At 44.8% G+C, this 20,872-nt stretch overlaps 1 protein-coding gene across 4 annotated transcripts in view; it reads left to right on the top strand.

Moving 5' to 3' along the window:
* RERE (arginine-glutamic acid dipeptide repeats) overlaps window positions 1-20,872 on the top strand; it is a 192,125-nt gene that overhangs the window by 43,305 nt on the left and 127,948 nt on the right. For all 4 annotated transcript variants that reach the window (XM_050322215.1, XM_050322216.1, XM_050322218.1 and 1 more), the window contains one exon: window positions 18,650-19,120. In XM_050322215.1, coding sequence (XP_050178172.1) covers window positions 18,796-19,120 — 325 coding nt within the window. In that variant the 5' untranslated portion in view covers window positions 18,650-18,795. Of the gene's footprint in view, window positions 1-18,649; window positions 19,121-20,872 lie in introns of those variants that run through there.

The following is a 20,872-nucleotide window of genomic DNA, read 5'->3' as shown; positions in this document are numbered from 1 at the left end:
TTGTGTGTGATTATGTCCCTTTGAGGAAATGGTTCCTTCCTATTGTCACTAAGGTTCAGTGAATTGCTTGTATGCTAAGCAGATGAGACTTTAATTTTAATTAACATAATGATGTGTACAGCTGTTCTGTCGGAATGCATCGGCTGTCTTTGCGATTTTACTACAGGTTGTAGAGAATCCCTTGGTGTGTCTCTCAACCCCTCTTTTGCTCGCTTTTATTTATGCAAAGGTGACAAGATGGGGCTTTTTATCTCCTGATGTGAGTGGTTAAGAGTTCACTGCCAGAGGGCTTGGGTTTGATTTTGTGTGTGTGTGTGTGTGGGAAAGAAAATAAGCTGTTTATCGCTGAACTAATCCTAAACCTCCTTGTCTTTTGGGTTGAGAGGGGTTATGTTGCCTGTTGTTTTGCTTAAGAGTAGCCAGAAGGAATCCCCACCTTGCTAATTTTTTAATTCTTTAATGGATGTGCAGCTTTCTAGAGCTGGCTCTGAGTGTTAGCTCAGTGGGCACGTGTTAATCTTTCCTTGTCCTGGGACTTCTTCAAGTGATGTAGAGAGATTGTGCTGATGGTGTGTATGCTGGACTGGGAGCAACACCAGTTTGTAAACACTGCAGACCAGTGCTCCTGTAACTTGTTGATCAATGTGGATAACACAATGAGAATCCAGTTACTGGTAAGAAAACCAATTGTGAAGGCAATTTTAGGAATAGGTGTATAGTTGTGTTGAGATTGTCATTCAATGCTGTTTTGGCCAAGTGATTTTCAAATTAAGGCCGTTCTTTGGGGCGCTGGGCTGGGCTCTGGCAGATGATTGGATTAAAAGGTGTTGACTGGAGCTGTTGGAGTCCCCAGTTGTTGGTTGTGTCACTCAGGTGGTCACTGTTTACCCCACTGTTTGAAGTGCTGCTGCTCTCAACCAGCCTTGTTTAGTTGAACCAATTCTCATCATGATTTAGAGGGATGCACCAGGCAGGAAACAAAAGCAGCTCAGGAGCCGAGCTGTGAACTGGGGTGTGACGTTGTTGGGGACTTGGCTCCGTGGCAGAGTCAGAATATGGGACAGGAGCGTTTTCCAGGCATTGGGAAGCAGAAATTGCACGTGGCCTGTTGGGTTTGATGCAAATGCTCAGCACTTTCACCTCTCTGAAGGCTACAGAGCAGCTCTGACTCGTGTCCTGAAGCAGTGGCTCAGAGCTGTGAGCAGCTCAACAAGCTGCAGATGAGTTTTATTGCTTTCTGTGAGCTGTAATGTCTTGGCCAAGGTATCTACCTCTGCCTTAAAATAACTCGTTTTTTTTTGTTGTTTGAACATTGTGTATTTCAAGTGCCAGGCTCAGGAAATGACAGATAAGAACACTAAGTAGTTGTGTTTTGTATTTTGAGGGTAAAGAAGGGAAATGGTGTATAAATCACTGTAGTCCCAGAATAGCAAGTGACCTGATGTGAATCTTTAATATTGACAGTCAAGTGCATGAATCTTCGAGTTTCTCACCTTTGTGTGCAGAAGATTGAGCATTGCTTTAGAAACAGGTCCAAGGGGCAGCAGAGGTGGCTTTTGGTGTATGAGGGGAGATCCTTCTATTTTCCTGATGCTGATGTAGCACTGAGCAGCAAGTGGTGTGGATATGAGCACTCAGTGTAATGAAGATTCCCAAAATAAGATGGAAAGGCCTTTTTTTTTTTTTTTCTTTTTTTTTTGAGTAATTTCCTAGCTGATAACATGCAGATTAAGGTGCCAATCTTCTCTAATTCGGATAAAACAAGATGATTTCGGAAGGGGTGTTTAGGGAAGAAGGGAAGCTGGAATTCTTGCTCCTTGTTTGGCTGATCCTCATGGTGGTGTAATTCAGAATATACACACAGAATGAATTTCTCTATTAGTAAAGATTGGCAAAGCCTAAAGTGATGTAACACGAGTACTAAAGGAGAGGAGCCATGAAAAACTTGCTGTAAGCTGACTGTGAAAAGTGTTCCTAAATGAATCAGAGGGAAATCTGCTTTTTGCACTCCAGCTCCCTTAGCAGAAGTGAGACTCTTGCCAGGAGAGTGGACAAAAATTGTATTTATTCCAAAGTTTGCCTGGGGTAGTGGTTTGAGTTCTGACCTTTGGATGCAAAGTGAGAACAAATAGTGTTGAAAAATGTAAATGATTAAAGCAAGCTGGCCTTCTTTAGGAAACATTTGTGAGAGGTTTTGCCAAGGAAAGGTCTCGGTGATTGGGTAAATGTTTCACTGCTGGAATAGGTGTTCAAATGGGATTTGATGGGGATGTGTAGATGGTGAGTTTGGATGGGTATCACTTTTCACAGGATGACAATACAGTGGGAAATAACAAATGTGGGATGTGTGAAGGTTGGTTCCTAAAAACTCAATACTTGCAGGTTTTTCATTCTGTTCCCCCCCTTTTTTATTAAAAAAGAACTGACTCTAAAAAGCTGTGTGATGGGTAAACCTTCTACTAAAACCAACCAGGCTGGGTTTAGGTAATTGCTGCTTCTGTAACATCAGTTTTGTTCATGGAATAACCTTTGTCTTAAGTGTTGACTTGGATGTTCTTGAAACTACCAATAAAAATGCTTTGGGGTCGGCAGGGTTTTCTTGTTGAATTGGTTTAGTTGTAGAGATCAAAATGACTTGTTTTTGAAATAAAACTGAAAATTTGTTATCAGGCAGTAAGTGTTTCAGCAGCCTCTGGGGTCTGATAAGCTTTTATTCTGTTTAGATTCTTAAAAATTTAAACCACTTTGTAGTTGGAATGTTATTGTCAGGTTTTGGTTTTGGTCATTGTTGGGAACTGGAGAAAATGCAGAGTTTTACCATTTTTAATCCATAGTTCTGTCCCAGGTTTGTCTCTGTGCGTGTCCATCAGCAAAATTATGGCAGTAAAAGGTTCTAAAGTTTAAAACTGAATTAGTTTCAGGTTCTTCACTGGGGAGGTTTCAGCATGTCCACGTAATCAGTCTGCAAAGTCAACATATTTACCTAACCCAGGACCAATGTGCCACTTCCTCTGAGTGTGGGAAGTTCACACCTTTCTCTTGGTGCCCTCAGTGGGTGTTTTAACCCAGGCACAAGTTGGGAACTCAGTGACTTGAATTTTTGCACGTGGTGAAGTTCCTCGGGTCTGCTCAGTGACTGAGGAGCAGAAGCTGCCCCAGTGAGCAGTTAAATTACAAGGCAGTGTGGAAATGACTGAGCCATAATATGAGTCAATACAATTCAGGTTGGGGACTTGTCTTTTTTTTTTTTTTGAGTTTGACACAGTAACAGATCCCTGTGGAATTTACCCTTCCAAGCAGTCAAAACACGCCGTGTTTGCTCCATTTCCTATTGAAATCTAACAAAGAAGCCAAAAATCAGATTTCCATTTCCTGGTAATAAAGCTATTCCTTTGAGATCAGAGCTGGGAATGGATTTTTTTATATATATATATATAGCAGTTCCTGCTTAATAATTGAATGCTCTTTGGTGTCTTGTGTGAGAGTGTGAGGCAGAGCACATCTACCCTGTGAGTTCAATATTAGACTGCTGGAATTGGCTTAAAGTTGTGGGCTAGTAGGGCTTATAGTTAAGGCTGGTATTAAAGAGTTAAGAGCAGCCCAAGGTTATTAGATCATCTGGAAACCAATTGCCCTTTCACAGTGTAATAAAGTAATTATGAGTAGTGGATGAAAATGGGGTGCAGTCTGTTCCAGCATTATGGCTGCCTGTCTTTCCCAGCAATTGCATCGTCCTCCTTTGTGTGGAGATCTGATGATTTGCATATTCAGAGCATGTTTGGTATTTGCCACTTGCAGCTGTAAATGGGAAGTGTGGCATTAAACCCTCCCCAAATTACGCCATCTGTTTGCGGGGGTTTCCTGTGAGGTTTTTCGGCTCCTGATAGATGATGTTTCACCTTGGGTCTGCTCTCTTTAAACAAGCACATCCCCCTGGTGCTGAGGGAGTTGGGAGTCTGGTCTGGTTTAAATTGGGAGTCTGGTCTGGTTTAAATTGCCAGAATTCTTTCCTGAATGGATGGAGCAGTTGCAGCTGAGCAGGGCTTGTGCAACTTCATCTCTTGGTGGGGTGTTCCTGTGCTGCCCTGACACCAGAAAAGGTGTTACTTGGAAAAAAAACCAACTCAGTCCTCATGCTCTGTTTTTAACTCGAGTAGCACGTGATCAAATTCTCCCATGAATTTTTAAGGCGAAAAAACAAGTTTTAGTCTAACTTGCCTTTGTGCACAAATGAGATCTGTGGTTTGAGCGATGCAGTTTGTGACTAAAACGTTGTTAATGTGAAAGGGTAAGTACAGCTGGGATGTCTGATCGAACTAGAGATGACAGTTTTACTGGAATTCAGCACCGTGTCCTGGCTCCAGGTACCACCAAGGGTGCTGTTTTCCAGTGGGGTGAGAATGAGAGTGGACAAGTGCCGGTGGTGACCTCCCAAACCAGGTCACTGTTTGCTGGGACATGAGAGTCAGGGTCTGGATCTGAGGGACCAACAGTCCAAAATCTGCCCTGGAAAGGTGTGCAAGCTCCGTGGGGCTGGTGAAAGCAATCCTGGGGAGGCTTTTAAAGCGTGGAGTCAGTCCCAGAAACAAGAATGGAGCTGAACTTGAGATCTTGACTTTTCTAACAAATGCTGCTGTCTAAAGTTGTGTTTTGGCCCAGAGCTTTATTGAATCCATGCTTTTGGCTGGGTGTTTTCCCTCCGAGGCTGCACTGGGGGCTCTGGGACACCAAAGGTAAACAGAACGAGCTCCTTCTGTTCCGTTCCTGTGGGACTTCCCAGTGGTTTAGGATTTCAGGACAGGGAAACCTTTACTCAGTGCATGCACATCTTTTTCCGGCTTGTTTGGAGCAGAGAGAATTTTTGGGGATGAGTTATGAGCGTTGTATGTCAGGGTAATCAAGTTCTGAGGTCGTTTTCTACCCTGTGGCTCCCACACTGTGATGCTGATGTGGGTCTTCTGTGGAAATCTTAAAGTATATTAACTGTTCTTCTCAGGCAGATGAACAAGTGATTTAGTCCTACAGATAAGAGATGGTGAGTAATAAACCCTTCCCTGGGATTATCTTTAGGAGACAGTTGAAACTTTTCCTGCCTCTTCCAGCCTAAACTGTGCATGTGATGACTGTTTTGGTTTTGAAGCACAATATGTGAGCAAGATAGTAGTTGTGTTTGGGATTTTTGTGTTGATGTGTCTAGGTTTATATAGGGATCTTTTTCTTAGAACTCTTACCGTGGTTTTTGCTTTGTTTGGGGTTTTTGCTTTGCTTTGTTGTGTCGTTTTTTGAGGGTTTTGGTTTGGTGCCTTTTTTTTTTTCTTTCCTTCCCCTCTCCAAGAAGGCTTTTAGTTTGTGGGAGGTTTTTTTAAAACTCTAGAGCAGTGTGAGTGCAGTTCTGCCTGCCTGGGAAGCAGTGGACAAAGAAATAACATGCAGAGAGCACTCCTGAAAAATCATGACAAGTTTTTCACTTGGCTGTTGGGCTGAAAACTTGAGAAAACCCTTCACAGGAGGTTGTTTATTTTGGTGTGGTTTGTTTTTTTCTTGGTCCTATCAATACAATTTGAATAAAAAATAGTACATAATTATTTTGTAATGTCACTTAAACCAAAGTTCCTTCTGATTCCAAGGCCAGATCAGCAGATGTTAAGAAGCAGTCAGCAAGTAATAAATCTCCCCCTGGCTGTGTGTGTTATCTCCTGGGAGAGGCTGCAGGACCCGAGGAGAAAACAGGGCTAATCCCTCAAGTGCTGGCTGGATTTAATGAGGTCCCAGTTGCTTGGGTAACTGGCACCTGGTGAATTTTCTCCTGTAGTATTTTGAAAGTAGCTCTTAAGTCAGCTGCTGATTAGGTCTGTGTTTCAGGAAAACACTTGGTGACAGGGCATCCTTCTGCACTCATGCTCCTTTAATTGTTGAATATTCATGTGCGGTTTAAACGGTGGAAACTTCACCCACAGGTGTCTTCAGAGCTGGGAGACTTCAGTGCATCATAACAATAATCAATCATGTCACTTGTTTTGCTGTCTGGGGTTTTTAGTGGAAGAGAGAAGGGAGATCTGGTAATGCTGGTTCGTGTTACTGGGGGGATAAAGAAGGTCTTAAAAGACTTCCCTTGGTCACAGATGGATGAAACACTGCTGTGAACAGCTTCTGGTGCTCTGTTTAGTCTCATGTCTTGTCCACCACAGACTCCAAGCAGCTTTATTAAACATTTAATGTTGTTTCAGAGCTGTTATTGATGTCTAACCTTAAAGCTTCACCTTGAAAATAGAGCTGGCAACCTCACAGTGCATCTTTTAGGGAAAAGAACCTCCGTTTTGAAGGTATTTCAGCAGGATACATGGCCTGTGTGATCTTAATTTGCATGTCATGGGGTATTAGCATGTAATTATGAAAGCTAAGGAGGTTTTTTTTGTCTTTAAGCGTTTCAGGCCTCTTATTTTTGTGGGAATGTGTCAGTCAGCACACAAAGGATGAGCATCCTTGGCTTCAAGGAGAACAAGGCCCAAGGCCATCAAAGTGTTGCCACAGTCCCTGTGCCACCTCCTGGTCTGCCTGGTGGCACATTGATGGTCCCACCAGTGTGAATGAGGCCACTGCATTTCCTGGGTGGCTGAATGGTTATTTGCATTGCTTATTTTATGCTTTAATGCTTTATGGTCTCACTCTGCAGCCTCGTTCTCAGCAGCTTCCGAGATCAGCCCTAAACACACGGCTGCAACTGTGGTGCCTCCCACTGTTCCATCAGATCCCACTGCTCTGGTCATACATGACTGTAGAGCATCTGCTGAGGGTCCTGGAAGTAGGAATTCTGTTCATATCTGAAGCATGAGCAGAGCCACAAAGTTATTTCATGCGGCGTTCAAATATTTCCTCCCGGTGTGGATGAGACTCGGATTAATCACTCGGAGCATTTCTTAATATTTTCCTCTTCTCAGGAAAGGTGTTGTGAAGCCCTTTCACTGGGGTTCATTAGCACTGGGCAGCTGAGGGCTGTGGGGTCATTCCTGGAGCTGAGAGCTGTTTAAAACATAATATACAGGGTTGAAACAGCGTGTGAGACCTGCGAGCTGGTCCTTGTTTAAAAACCGGTGCTTCAAATCTACTCAGCAACTCAACTGGGTGCTGCCCAGGAGCAGGAACAACCTACAGAGGAGGTCAATGTTTCACTTTGAAAGTATCTACTGGTTTGTTGTCTTTTTTTTTTTTAAAGAAACTTCTCTGACTTTCAGAGAACTAAACCAGACCTAAGGGGAGGAAAAAAAGTGCAAGTTGGTGCAGTGAGGAGTCACTGGGCAAGTGAGAGATGTGGGTGTTGGTGTGCAGTACCAAAACCAGCCAGGAAAGTGTGGAGGTTCCTGTGGGAAGCTCACCTCGGGCGGTGTGAGGTGTAAAGGAAACCTGGCTGTATTTTTGGGCTGAAAAGATGTCAGAAGCCAACTGCCAGCACTGCCAGCTTTGGTTCCTGTCGCTTGAGGTCACGCAGGAGATCCTATGATCCCTTGAAACACAGACCCCCCTCCTTGCAAATACCTTTTAACACGTGTTTGGGAATCTTTAGCAAGAGCGCAGAGGGATAATGAGCTGTTGGAGCTTTGCTGCAAACTCATTTTTGAAGCAGTGCCCCTCTGTCTCACCACTCTGTGCTTTCATTCTTTCCTTGCATGCGGCATTTTTGTTTGCTTTTCAAGTACTGTTCCTGCTGCCTCGTGTAGCAGTGTCAAGATCAAAGGTCACACTGGCACTGGTAGGGTTTTACTGCTTTAAATGCTGAATATTTATTGCTGTTTTCTCTAAGTGCAATAAAGGAAGTGAGATGTAATTGAATCCATCTCAGTTGTTAAGTATTATGAAATGATGAGGAATATGCTGACCATTTGCTGCAGACAGTCTATAATATGAGACAGGGATCAAGCCTGCATTTCACACATGAATAAGCACAGTTAATCTCCTGATTACAACAGCCCTGCTGGACTGGGAAGGGAGGCTTTGGAGGGAAGGAAATTCTGACGTCTGCTCTGTCATTAACTGAAATAAGCTGCTCCTCAGAGAAAATGAGACCCAGGCCTGAAATTAAAGGCAGTTTCTCCAGGCAGAAATATCATCTGTCTTGATGCTTGTACAGAAAGTGTTTTAAAACAGTGGACGAGAAGAAAAAAAAATCTGTCCTGTTAATTCTGATAACATTTGACTGAAAGAGGAGACTTTCTTTGTTTGCACTCTTGTGGAATTTTATGGAGCAGTGAAGTGGTGCAGCTTTAGTTAGTCTTGTGGATAGTCTCTAAATCTCAGGATGTTGCTTTCTTTAGAGAGAAGCTGCTTTAATTATAGCCCTGTTTCAGTGGGAATGTCTGGCCAGGCGGCTCATCCCGGGAGCCCACCCTGCACTTACTCTTCCATTTTGAGCAGCTCAGATCCACAGGCAGTTGTCTGGAGTTAAATAAAACACTTAATGTGGCTGAAGACCAGAGGTTTTGCCTTTGCTTGCTCCCAAAAATAACCCGATCTGGTTTGGGTTTGGGTGGTTTAAATAACTCGAGTTGGAAGCTTTCTAGGAGATGAAAGGTTTGTGGGGGGGACAGCTGAGTGTTCAGCCATGGAGAAATGGAATTTCCAGTGGAGAAAAGCACAGCTAAATACACCCAGGGAGCGACAGTTTGGGAGATATTTGTAGACATATTGCAGAGATGGAGGTGCCAAAATAAAATTGAGAATTTAGAAACTGAAATGAGTGGTGGGGAGAGTTTTGGGTGTAGTTACACTTGGAGCTGCCTGCGAGGCAGCAATGGGCTCATTCTGATAAACACAAGTGAATGTTTTCAGTATTATACAAAACTCATTTCTGTCTTAAAATAAAGGACTTAGAGGCAGGTATAGGAATGTGATCTATTGGTAACATTGATAAACATCCTGTAAAACCAGAGCTGTTGCAAAAGGGACACAATTCTGTTTCATTTACCACTGGTTGTTACTGTCTACCAGCAGTTTCTCTTGATGCTTTGATTTCTTTGTTGGCTTTCCCCAGATCTGAATTTACAGCACTTGGCAGTGTTTATATTTTACCTATTTTAGTAAACATACTACAGATTTCTCTTTTATTTGCCACAGACTTGCCTGTCAGGAGATCCATATGCATGCTTTCAACCCTTTTTACTTCTCAAAATCTGTTGTCTTTTTTTTCTGCAACCTCTGTCAGCAAATGAGTTGATTTTTTTTTTTTTTTTTTTTTTTACAATACTTGATGATTTTTCAAGGGAAAGTGTGATTTATTTGTTGGGGTATGGTGGAATGGTTCCACTGCCTCTGGTTTAGGTTCTCCACCCTAATCTCACTTTTTGTCTCTTTATCTGCACTTTGTTGGCTGAAGAGTTCTCCTGCAAATCCAGCTGTGTTGGTGTGGTGGCTGGAAGGAAAACAGAGCAGTTGTGCCTGATAAAAGATGGCACGAGGTGGGATTGTTGGGGTGTCCTGTGCAGGGCCAGGAGTTGGACTTGAATGATCCTTTTGGGTCCCTTCCAGCTCAGGATATTCTGTGGTTCTCTGATAGAGAATCTGTTCAAAATAACCTGCTGTATATAACAACAAGGGTTGGGTTTTTTTCCTGTTTTAAATGTTGTTAAGCAAACCCATAATGCAGATGTTTCCTTGGCTCCAAATCACTTGGAGTTCCCCAGATAATATTTCTTGTTACAGAAGCAGCTCCTGCAGGTCCCGTGGGCCTGTTCTCCCCTAACAGCCTTTAACAGGAGGGAGTTCTCTTGCATTATGGGGTCATTTTTTAAAAGCTCTGCTTTTCAGTAGTGCTGTGGGATGACTACTTTGCATGACTCAGACCTGTATCACGTTAATCATTTACATTAGCCTGGATGACTTGGGAGAAGGAGCAGTAAACACATGGCTTGGTATTTACTGCCTGGGGATCCTTGTTCTGTGTGCTATGACTGTAGAGGCCATTAAAGCACCTTTTTGGATGGCAAGAGGGGTTCTGATAAGCCATAAAATTCCACAGGAGTGGGAACAACCACTTTAACAGGGTGGGTCAGTGCCTTGGGCTGGGCTGTGAGTTGTTGTGCTCCAGTCACAGCTCTGGATTTTGGTTGCTCTGTGCCCCAGTGGCCCCGCTGTTTGCTGCATCCTCACCAAGCACTGAGAAAACAGAGAGTGTAGCTCCTTTATCTGCTAAATTTAGGAGCACAGAAACTTCCTAAGACTGTATTGATCTTAGGTTGCTGCTCTGAAACGAGTGTGGGGAGAAACTGTGGCTTGTTTGGAATGACATTACTTTTATGGAAGCCTGTGTGTAAAACTGCCTGAAAGGAGGGTGTTCTCAGAGAGCTTCTCTCAGGTCGCTGCTGTGAGGGTGGTCCATAAATTGCCCATCCATTTCTGGAGGAGGCAGGAGCTGATGTGCTCACTGCAGATATCATTCCTGGTGTTTCAGTCTCCTCTGTGGTCAAAGCTGACTGTCTTGGTAAGTGTTGTTCTTAGGCCTTCCTGAATTTAGGAGCTCTTGCAGGTAGAAAGTTCTTCTACTTGTGCTGTGTCTCAATTTAGGGTAACACAAAGGGAAATGTTACTTTGCTGTCTTAGATCCTTCCCACTCCAAACCTTAAAAATCCTCACGGTTGCCCGATAAACCTGGCACTTTCCTCCTGAAAATGTGACCCTGAAAACATGCAAAATATCCTGGTGGTAAATGCAGAAATATTTTTGCCTGGTGAAATGTGGCTTTGCTGCTTTCCCCCCCTCCCCGTTCCTGTAAGTTCTGTGGCATCAACACTGTGTTGAAGAGAGGGATTTGAGGATCTTATCTAAGCTGTCACCCTGCACAGCTCGTCTGTCAAACAGCCCCTCACCCCGGATTTCAGGATGATGCCATAAACATCCCGAGCCAGAGTGTATCAGTGTGAGGGTGGAATGTGCAGTGGGAGAGCAGCACCATAAACTGTGATTTAAAACCTGGCAACTGCGAGCCTGGCCGGTGCGAGGCAGGGCTCAGAAATGTGACATCTCCTGTTTGCTTTGCTCAGGTCAAGTTGGGTAAATAGCAGGGCAGGGGGGAGGAAAAAGGTCAGTGCCTTGTCACGGGAAACACCTCGAATTGTGTGCCTGGACCCAAGGGTGACCTCGGAGCTGGGAGATGCTGGTGCGGTCGGTGCCTGTTGGGTGCTTTGTCCCCACCCTGGAGCCGCGGGGGGGGATTGGCACAGAGCGGTTCTGAGCCAACAAACACACTGGGAATTGCGTGTTCTTCGAGGCTTACAAGGGCTGTAAATATGTAACTCAGTGACCGTTCCTGCCCACGGTGTCCCAGCCTGTGTTTGTGTTATAAACTCGCAGTGCAGGAGATAAGGGAGACAACTGATAAGAGGCACATAAATCACTGCAGAGACTCCTGAGAGCTTTTTAAGACTTTCAGCAAACTTGCCTCCAGAAGGGGTCACACACTTGTCCTCTGAGCATTCAAGGACAGGCAGCAGGACCCCTTCAACACCCACTCCACCAGGAAAATGAATGTTTGTGCTGAACGATGCATTAATATCCCAGGGAAGAAGTTGGTGGGTAGTTTGTACTCCTGGCAGGGAGAGCTCTGTGTTTGGGCTCTGTGTGTGGTAGTTGGGTGGAAAATACTGCAGGTAAACCCAACAGGATGTGGAGTCTGGAAGTTGGGGTGAGTGCCTTTAGCAAAATCTCACTCCAAGCAGACACTGTCCAAGAGTGCTCATAGAAAGTTTTTACTTGCCCTTTCTTCCTTTTGCTTTCCCTTTCTTCCTTTTGCTTTCCCTTTCTTCCTTTTGCTTTCCCTTTCTTCCTTTTGCTTTCCTTTTCTTCCTTTTGCTTTCCTTTTCTTCCTTTTGCTTTCCCTTTCTTCCTTTTGCTTTCCTTTTCTTCCTTTTGCTTTCCCTTTCTTCCTTTTGCTTTCCCTTTCTTCCTTTTGCTTTCCCTTTTCTTCCTTTTGCTTTCCCTTTCTTCCTTTGCTTTCCTTTTCTTCCTTTTGCTTTCCCTTTTCTTCCTTTTGCTTTCCCTTTTCTTCCTTTTGCTTTCCCTTTTCTTCCTTTTGCTTTCCCTTTCTTCCTTTTGCTTTCCTTTTCTTCCTTTTGCTTTCCCTTTTCTTCCTTTTGCTTTCCCTTTTCTTCCTTTTGCTTTCCCTTTTCTTCCTTTTGCTTTCCCTTTTCTTCCTTTTGCTTTCCCTTTTCTTCCTTTTGCTTTCCCTTTTCTTCCTTTTGCTTTCCCTTTTCTTCCTTTTGCTTTCCTTTTCTTCCTTTTGCTTTCCTTTTCTTCCTTTTGCTTTCCCTTTCTTCCTTTTGCTTTCCCTTTCTTCCTTTTGCTTTCCCTTTTCTTCCTTTTGCTTTCCCTTTTCTTCCTTTTGCTTTCCCTTTCTTCCTTTCCTTTTGCTTTCCCTTTTCTTCCTTTTGCTTTCCCTTTCTTCCTTTCCTTTTGCTTTCCCTTTCTTCCTTTCCTTTTGCTTTCCCTTTCTTCCTTTTTCCTCCTCTCTGGCCTCTCAGTGAATTTGTCCTCAGTTTGCAGCCTGTTTGTGTGTTGTCCTGAGCCAAGCAGCTCTGGCTTTCCACTTTCAGATGATGGATGAACCGTGGGGAGTATCCCAAGGAATATCCCCCATGAACTCCTTAAATACTTGATGCCTCTGAATATCTGCAACTCCTATTTTCAACAGCAAATGGATGATAGGAAAGAATTTTGGAGAAAGTTGATAACAGATGTTCTTGGTCTCTTTCTGAAACCTAAAGGTTAAAATGTGTGTGTGGCTCCCTTGCAGTTAATGAGCTTTATCCCAGTGTGGGATCTGGGGAAGTGGGAGCTGTGTGGGAACTCCTCTCCTGGGTGCTTGGAGCAGGCTCTGAGGATCTGAACCACAGTCTAGCTCTCTGTTTGGATACCTGGAGTTTAACTCTTCATTCTTTCTGTGGCAACTGAGATTTCTTTTCCCTCCCATTGATTATCAGGGTTATTTTCCACACATGATCCCAAAGGTTTTTCTTGCACCTTATGAGTATAGGAGGGGAACCTTTATGGTTGGTTTTCCTTCTTTATTTCTTTTGTAAAATCTTAATCCCTTGCACTGAAACAGAGTTAAAATTCTCCCTTGACATCCAAATTAGAAAAACTCCAGGGCAGGAACTCCAGCAGTGGCAGCACATACTTCCTTTAATCTGGCATTTGCTGGAAACAGTGCCTTTTTATCTGGCAATATGAGACTAAAAGCTTACAGAAGAATGGTCCTGTTGTGTTTATTAAGGCTGGTAACACATGACCAAACAAATCTTGTTAAAAGATTTATCTGTTTGGCTTAAATAAGAAAAAGGAGCTCGTCTCCATCTTTTTAGTTCCCCTCTGCACTTGGATGCCTTCCTGGTACAGTCTCATAGCATTGCTGGTGCACTGGCTTTCACATTATCTTTAAAACCTGACTCTTTAATTCTAGTTAAGAGGTTTAAGTACTTAAAGTGGGAAGAGGTGGTGTATGTGCCTTTGGCTCCGATGAAGGTCTGCAGGTGCACAGATCAAAGGTGGGTGGGACAGGTGACTGCACTGTGGCCATCCCAGCACTCCCAGTGCCCAGATCCCACTGCAACTCATGGGAACAGCACTGTCCTGCTCTCTGGGCTGGGCTGGGAGGATGGGAATTTGTGGCTGAACAAATGCTGAAACTTTTAATTTGAACTAGATTTCAAATGCTGAGGACCCCCCCCTCCCTCCCCCGAGCCGAGTGAATGTGGGGTAATAACTTGAAAATAGTGATTACGAACTTCTGCACTTCAGGTTTCTAAATTAAGTTAAAGGTCAAATTGTGCCTGCCTGATTTCTCCAAAGGTACTGTGGCAATAACATCTCTTAGGATCCCATTTGAAAAGGCAGAGGCAGATCTAACAACCATCTTCATCATGACAGCTCTTGTGCCCTGTCTTTGGGAGTGCAACTGAGGTGGGTTTAGTGGGACTCCACCCAGATACTTTTGGGCCTGACTGGAGAAGGACTAGTTGAAAGTGCAGGTATATCCTGTGCCCTGAGGGGTGACTGGGAGCTCTGTGTGCTATTTTTGGAGTGATGCTGCTCTGGAGCTGCCTGTCAGACAGGTGAAGGATGCAGAAGGCCGTGTCAGGAATGCAGGGACTCTGCAGGGCTTTGCTTTCCATTCGGTTTGTGCTGGAGTTTTCCTCTAGAACTGCTGTGGGCAGGGGAGGGATCCTTGGAACCTGGCTGGAGTCGGTTCCACTTTAACTATTGTGGAATGTTAAACACCTTTTCTGTACAAAAGGAGTGTTTGCAAGCTCTTATTGTGCTTGGCATGTGGGGTGAAGTGGCAGAGCACTGCAGGGACCACGTTCTGACCTGGTGAAGCACCTGCTTTCAGCCTTCTCTTGACACGCTTGGTGCCACCTTTCCTTCATCGTGCCTGCCCCAGACTCAAAATCAAGGTTCCTGGTCCCAGTTTGCTCCGTTCCTTCATCACTGAGCCTTTTAACAGGAACCAGCACACCTGAGTACGTTGTGAAGTCATCGGTGCCTGCGTGTTCTGCTGCAAAGCAGAGAACAGAAAGCTTCAGTGAGTTAACTCTGCAAACATGTTTTTGGCTCGTGTTTGATCTCTGAACAATTTCAGATAAAAAAAGACCTTTCAAGTCGGGTGGCACACAGGGTGGAGACAAAGGAAGCCATCCCACGGTGGATGTAATAAACTTACTTGGAGAAGTGGACATATCCTGAGGCCCTGGTTAAAAAATAACAACACCAACAAAGTCTCTCGGAGTGTGATTGCAGTGGAGTTAACATTTTTCCTCAGGTTTTTCAACTTGCATTGAACAAATAATGGACAGGGGCTATTCTCCCTCTCCTTTGTGTGCCAGGCTCAGCTATTGTGAAGTGATTGTTCCCCTTTTAGCTCAAATGACTTCTTTCCGAGATGAATTCCCAGTGGAGGGAGCAGTAAACCAGTATCAAAGGCTCTTAATGCCCTTCAGCCTGTGGTGTTTAACCTGAATTTCTCTGCTGTGGTTTAATGACAGAAGCAGCTGCTTTGGTGGTGGTTTGGTACAGGCAGAATGAGGGGCTGCCAGGGAGTAAAATGACAGGAAACCCAAACCCCAGAGCTTGCCAAAACCCAGATTTTCAGTGTGTTTGCCTCTGCTGTCCTAATCCAGAGTTAAACATCTGTGTGACTGCTGCATCTGGCAATAGAATGATGTATGACCCCAGCTTGCTTTAGAGAACAAAAAAGAAGGCTGGGAGTATTTTTGTGGGTTTTGTGCCGGTGTTTCCTTGGGTTCCACGTTCATCCACAATTACCCAGAGAGCGACACAAGTGCTGAACCCACCACGGCATCTGTGAGTGAGGAGGGATGTTGAGTCAGCAGATACTTCTCCACAGTGTTTCCATGTTGGTCAGGAGGGATTAAGCAGCATGTTGAGTTTGGTGATACCCTCCTGTTCTCGAGGTGCTTGGTGGGTGAGGTAAGAACGTGTGAGATGAAACCAAAACATTCAGGTTGAGATGATGCATAAGAAACTTTCTGCTCTTATGGTTGAAGGGATCCTTCCAGATATTGGGGGTGTGCTTTATCTAGAAATAGCTCTTTGCTTTTGGTTTCTGCTGGTGGTAAATGAAGAGCAGGGATGCAGCAGGGGACAATGTTGTGTTTTACCATGAAAGCAAAATATACCTTGGAATCTTCAAAACACGTTTGGCTCACTGCTTAAATAATAAAGTTTCTTAATCAAACACTTCTTTGTGGTAATAATGGCTTCCCCTTCATTATGTGGCTGCTGATTAAACAATTTTTCCTTGCTCCTCTGGCAGTCCTGTACTGCTGTTACACACTTGAGTTTGTGTAACATCATCTTTTGTCTGTTGTGTTCTTTCCTTAGTCCTGTTGCAGCTAAACTTAAGGTCATGGGGTTGCTTTATTCTCAGACAGAAGTGGTTGAATCCTGCAAAACTTTTGAAATGGAGCATTTAGAGTGAAATAGTCTTGGAAATGAGATGTATTTGTGTGAGGAAGTTGAATGGTGCTCGTGATGAGATTGCATCAGTAGGTAGGGACTGGTGAGATGAAAAGGCTGCCTGTACTGTTCATAAATACACTGGCTGTGGAAATGACTTTTTATGGGATCTCCTGAAATGGGAGCTGGGAGGAGAGTGGCCATTTGGCTGTATTGGAGCTGGAAATTTCACAGCTGACTACACTAACTGTGGTCTCCACTAATTACTGCCCAGCCCTCCAGCAAATGAAATCATTCTGACCGTGGTGTTTATTCATTCAGCGTTCCTCCTCTGTGCAAAACAAATAAAGAAATAAATAAACCCAGGGGGAAAAAAAAAAATCCCCACTAAGAACTGGACTTGCAATAAAACACACTGAAGTACTTTGTTTGGATTTAATCTGAGAGAAACAGCAAGGACTTAAAACCTGCAGCTATGTGGGGAGTTAAGTCCTGCAGGGTTGGTCCTGGCTCCCGAACTGGAATCCATCAGCATTCCCTCAGCAGCTGAGGATGTTTGGAGGCTTCCCCCTGTGCTCCTTGGCAGGGGGTGTGGAGGGGTTTTCTCTCTCCTGGAGAGTTGGTTTTGCCTCTGCTCATTAAAAGGGTCGATGGGGACAGAAGAGCAGAGCAGGAGGGGAGTGCATTTGGGGGTGAGTCCTGTGAAGGGATTTACCCACCAGGCACGTGGAGGTCACTGGGTTTGATGTGATGTCGACCCTCAGACGGACTCCTCTGGTGTAAAATGGTTCACTTGGAATTTGCTTTTAAAACAAAGCTTGGCCAGGAGCAGCCTGCACTGAGGTCCTGGCTGCTTTTCCAGGGTTATTTGCACAACTCTTGGTTCCTTGAGAGTTGTGGATTATGAAGAGGAGCTCAGAACGCTTCAGATGCAGATAAAATTAATATGGATGAATTATCTCTCAGTTACTAATCAACTGTGGTTTGTTTTCCCTTCAAACAGGGACTTTAAAATCATTTTTCCTTTACGTTTAGAGCTGTGTGAGGTGGTTGGCACCTTCTTAAGTTTGGGGCTTCATGGAAAAGCCCTCTAGCTGCCCAGGTTCAAACCTGCTCTTACTCTCATGTACCACCCATCCCCAATAATTAAATACTGTGGTGACTGATGGATTATTTTTTTTTTAATTGGAAATTATTTAGAGGATAAAGAGACACATTTAGCACTTGCCAGAGGAAGGTGCTTGCTCGACTGTGCCAGAAGAGGGGTGTGATCCTTTCACCAGAGTGAGAGGGAAAAAACCTCCAAGTTTGCTGCTGGGGAATTCCCTAACCTCTGGAAATTTAAGGCATTTCTTATTGAATCCCTGTAGACCTTTGCTATCACTATTACCTGCAGCTTCTCTGGCAGTTGACAGGTTCATTGTGCTCTTCTCCACTGGAGTTTCATTGGATTCCCCTGGTGTGTTATCAGAGTGATGGCAGCTGCTATAACAGGGAAAGAAAACAGAATCATTTCCTACCTGATCTGTTCATTCAGGAAATGCCTGAGAGATTCAAGGCACAGCCTGAATTGCATCAGCAAAAGCAATTTGTCTCTCTCTCTCTCTCTCTCTTTGCTGTTTCCATTGCTGGAGCTGGGAGTCGACAGGGACAGGAATATTGTGGTCTGAGATTCGTGTCAGACTGAAGGAATTTCAAGTACAGGGGATCACTGACTCCTCAGCTGACTTCTTAAAGATGAAAATAGCCTTTTTCCTTCTCTAATGTGGTTTCAAAAGCTTAATACATGAACAATCAGTCTTCTTAGGGCCCAGCCTGTCAGGCTGTAGCTTTCTGCACAGTGGGGGAAGTTCTCATTGCACCAAACAGCAGCTTCCTGAAAACTTAGGAATTAGATGTGGGTAAAGTGGTGAATCAGGGGAAAAAAGATAATTTACCTTCGTGTGTTGGATGTACCCTTTTTGAAACACCCTCCTTTTAGGAAAGGTCCTGTTGTTATATATGGAAAAGCAGGTTTTGTTGGTGCACTTGTAACCACTGCGGTTTGGTTTGGTTTCAATTAATTAATTCCTGTAATCTGTGGATTACAGGTTGGCTCTATTTTTGGAAAAGCAGGATAGGGGCAGGACTTCCTAACAGATTGCCCTGGAAGTGGCAGATGGCATCCTTTCCTCTGTCCCAGCTTTGTAGGGCATCCGTTGTGAGTGGTGTTGAGATGTAAAACAATCCAGCCATTTGCTAAACCCCTTCATTCGCTTCCAGCTGAGAGCTGGAGACTCTTCCTTTCTTGCACTTGTCTCTTCCTAAATGTTTTATGGATTTGGGTTTTTTTTTAATTCCTATTAGCTGCAGGTATAAAGTGATGTGTGTTCTCAGCCAGCACTTCCCATCCCAGAAAGTTATTTATTGCATGTCTATAGTGGAAAGATGAAATTTTTTTCAGGAGCTGGGAGGATCTTTTTGGAGGAGGGAAGTGGCTTCAAACATTTTACAGACACTGAAATTACTATTTCTGGGAAGCCTTCAAAAGGCTGCTTTGTGTTTTACTGTTTGTGCTTTCCAGACTGAATTGCTTTGAGACGGTGGGGGGTGTGTGTGAGTGGTGTTTCATTTTTATTTTCAGCAATTGCAGGAATTTTGAATATTAACATGGTCTTTTCCCCTCTTTCTTTCCCGTCACCCCTTCAAGAACCTTTTTAAAACGCTGGGGTTGTTGGAGTGGTGGAATTTTCCCTGGATTTGAGTGAGAAATTCAGAAGACTGAAGCCCAGGCTCACTGTCTACCTTTCACGGAGGCCCAGCCGTGAGAGGACAGAAGAAGGCACGTGGCGAATCATGACAGCGGACAAGGAGAAAGACAAAGACAAAGAGAAGGACAGGGACAGAGACCGGGATAAGGAGCGGGACAAGAGGGACAAGGGCAGGGAGAGCGAGAACTCCCGGCCCCGGCGCAGCTGCACCTTGGAAGGAGGGGCCAAGAACTACGCGGAGAGCGACCACAGTGAGGACGAGGACAATGACAACAACAGTGCCACCACCGAGGAGTCCACCAAGAAGAGCAAAAAGAAACCCCCCAAGAAGAAATCCCGCTACGAGAGAACCGACAACGGGGAGATCACGTCCTTCATCACCGAGGACGACGTTGTGTACAGGCCCGGAGGTAAGAAATTCCTACACCTCGTGTTTCCTTTGAAAGCCCTTGTGCTCCAGAGCTGTCAGTTGGCTGCAGCAGCCAGCACAGTGTGCTCCCTGCTAATTGAAATTATCCTTGTCCTGGGGGCAGGATGCAGCTTTTCCGAGGAGACAAATGGGGCCGTGCATGCAAAAGCTTCTCGCTGTGTCTTGTGGTGTCTGATTTAGGTCCCCTTCAAGAAAGAGCTGCACTTTTTGCTTTCTGCTGTGTTGATTATCATTGTGTCCCGTGGAATCTCTGTCCCTGGGAGCTGTGAAACTAAACTGGGGGATGCACTAAAGGCTTTGCTGCCACTTTGAAACTAGGCTTGATCTGAGCTAGAGGTTTGACTGGGATGTTGAATGATCTTCAAACCTTTCTGGAAAGTTTGTGGGTCTGGGATTGCTTTGCAGAGCTCCCCTGCTGTCCTCTGTGACATATAAATCAGGTGACTCAAAATCTCATACCTGCCATGCCACTGATTTCACCCCCCTCATTAATAGCTAAGCCTGTGCACAGCAGCTTTAGCAGTGTCAGCATCAGCAGGTGCCTGGGATGTTCTGGGCAGAGAACCAGGAGCTTGGGGTGTGCTCTGCATGTCTTGGATGTGCCTCTGAACATAAAGTTTATAGGGTCTCATGTAAGGTTCCAAGGTCTAACCTGTGGCTGCTGCCAGCTAATGTTTTCCTCAGCCTGTACTTGAAAATGAGATTATTCAGCCCTGTGTGTTCCTCACATTTCGGGTGCAGACTTCTCTGTTCACCTGCACAGCACTTTAAAAGTGTTGACTGCAGTTGTTTGTTCCACCCCAAGCAAGAGTTGTGTTTGGGTTCCCTGTTGGAGGCCCTGGCTGAAGGGCCCTCCCTGGTGGTTTTACATCCCTTGGCTGTCCAAGTGCCCATCGTGCCCTGGAGCAAAGCAGGGGTGGATTCAAACTGGAGCCCAGGGAAACTCAGGAGGTCAAATCTCGTTTTTCCACAAGGTGCTGTGTAGCTCAGCTCCAAAAAATGAGTGCAGGTGTCAGTGTTTTAAGTGCTGTCCCCAGCCCCAGTGGCTGTGAGCGCTCCAAGGTGCATGGGGATGCTCAGCTGCTGGTCCGGGTGGGAGGTGCTGCTTTCCACACTCCTCCTTCCCCCTGGAAGTCTGAGCTCTCCCAACGTTAGTCAGAGCAGCTTATCTCTGGAAATGCTTCAGCTTCAGTTTGGGCTCCTTTCATCAATCATTTCAAACCATTCTGAGGAGCTGTTTTCCCGTGGTCCGGGCTGGTGGCTGGGGATATTTGTCGCTCCAGCAGCGGCAGTGGGGAGCCTGCAGAATCACTGGCTCTGCTGACAATCTTATTTTCAGTGTCAGAGGATGAAAAACATTTCAGAATCTGTTGAGAACAGCTGCTGTGGGGGCCCAGGAGTACAGTGTGGCACACTGGTTTTATTGCAGATGGAGCTGGCTTGGAATTAAGGCAGGAAACCGGTTTGGGATCTCAGTTTTACCCTGTTGTGGTAGGATGGAGAAGTGGTTGGAGCTGATGTAGGAGGAGGTTACTCAGTGAAAGAACAGGGAAAAGCCACAGTCCTTGTGATAACTGGGGCATTTGTAACTGTTCTGTAATTTAAGGATCTGCTTATTAAATTTTACATTATTAGTGGTAATTAGCATGAGAGATGGGCCCCAGCACTGAAACTTTTCTGTTCAGTTTGCTCTTTGTGCCTTTGTAAAACTCGCCTTGGAAAGTGCTGAGGG

This window comes from Myiozetetes cayanensis, unplaced genomic scaffold (genome assembly GCF_022539395.1).
Source record: "Myiozetetes cayanensis isolate MyiCay16 unplaced genomic scaffold, myiCay2020 scf28, whole genome shotgun sequence".
Taxonomy (NCBI): domain Eukaryota; kingdom Metazoa; phylum Chordata; class Aves; order Passeriformes; family Tyrannidae; genus Myiozetetes; species Myiozetetes cayanensis.
Note: the sequence above shows the minus strand (reverse complement) of the source record. Positions and strands in the feature narration are given on the sequence as shown.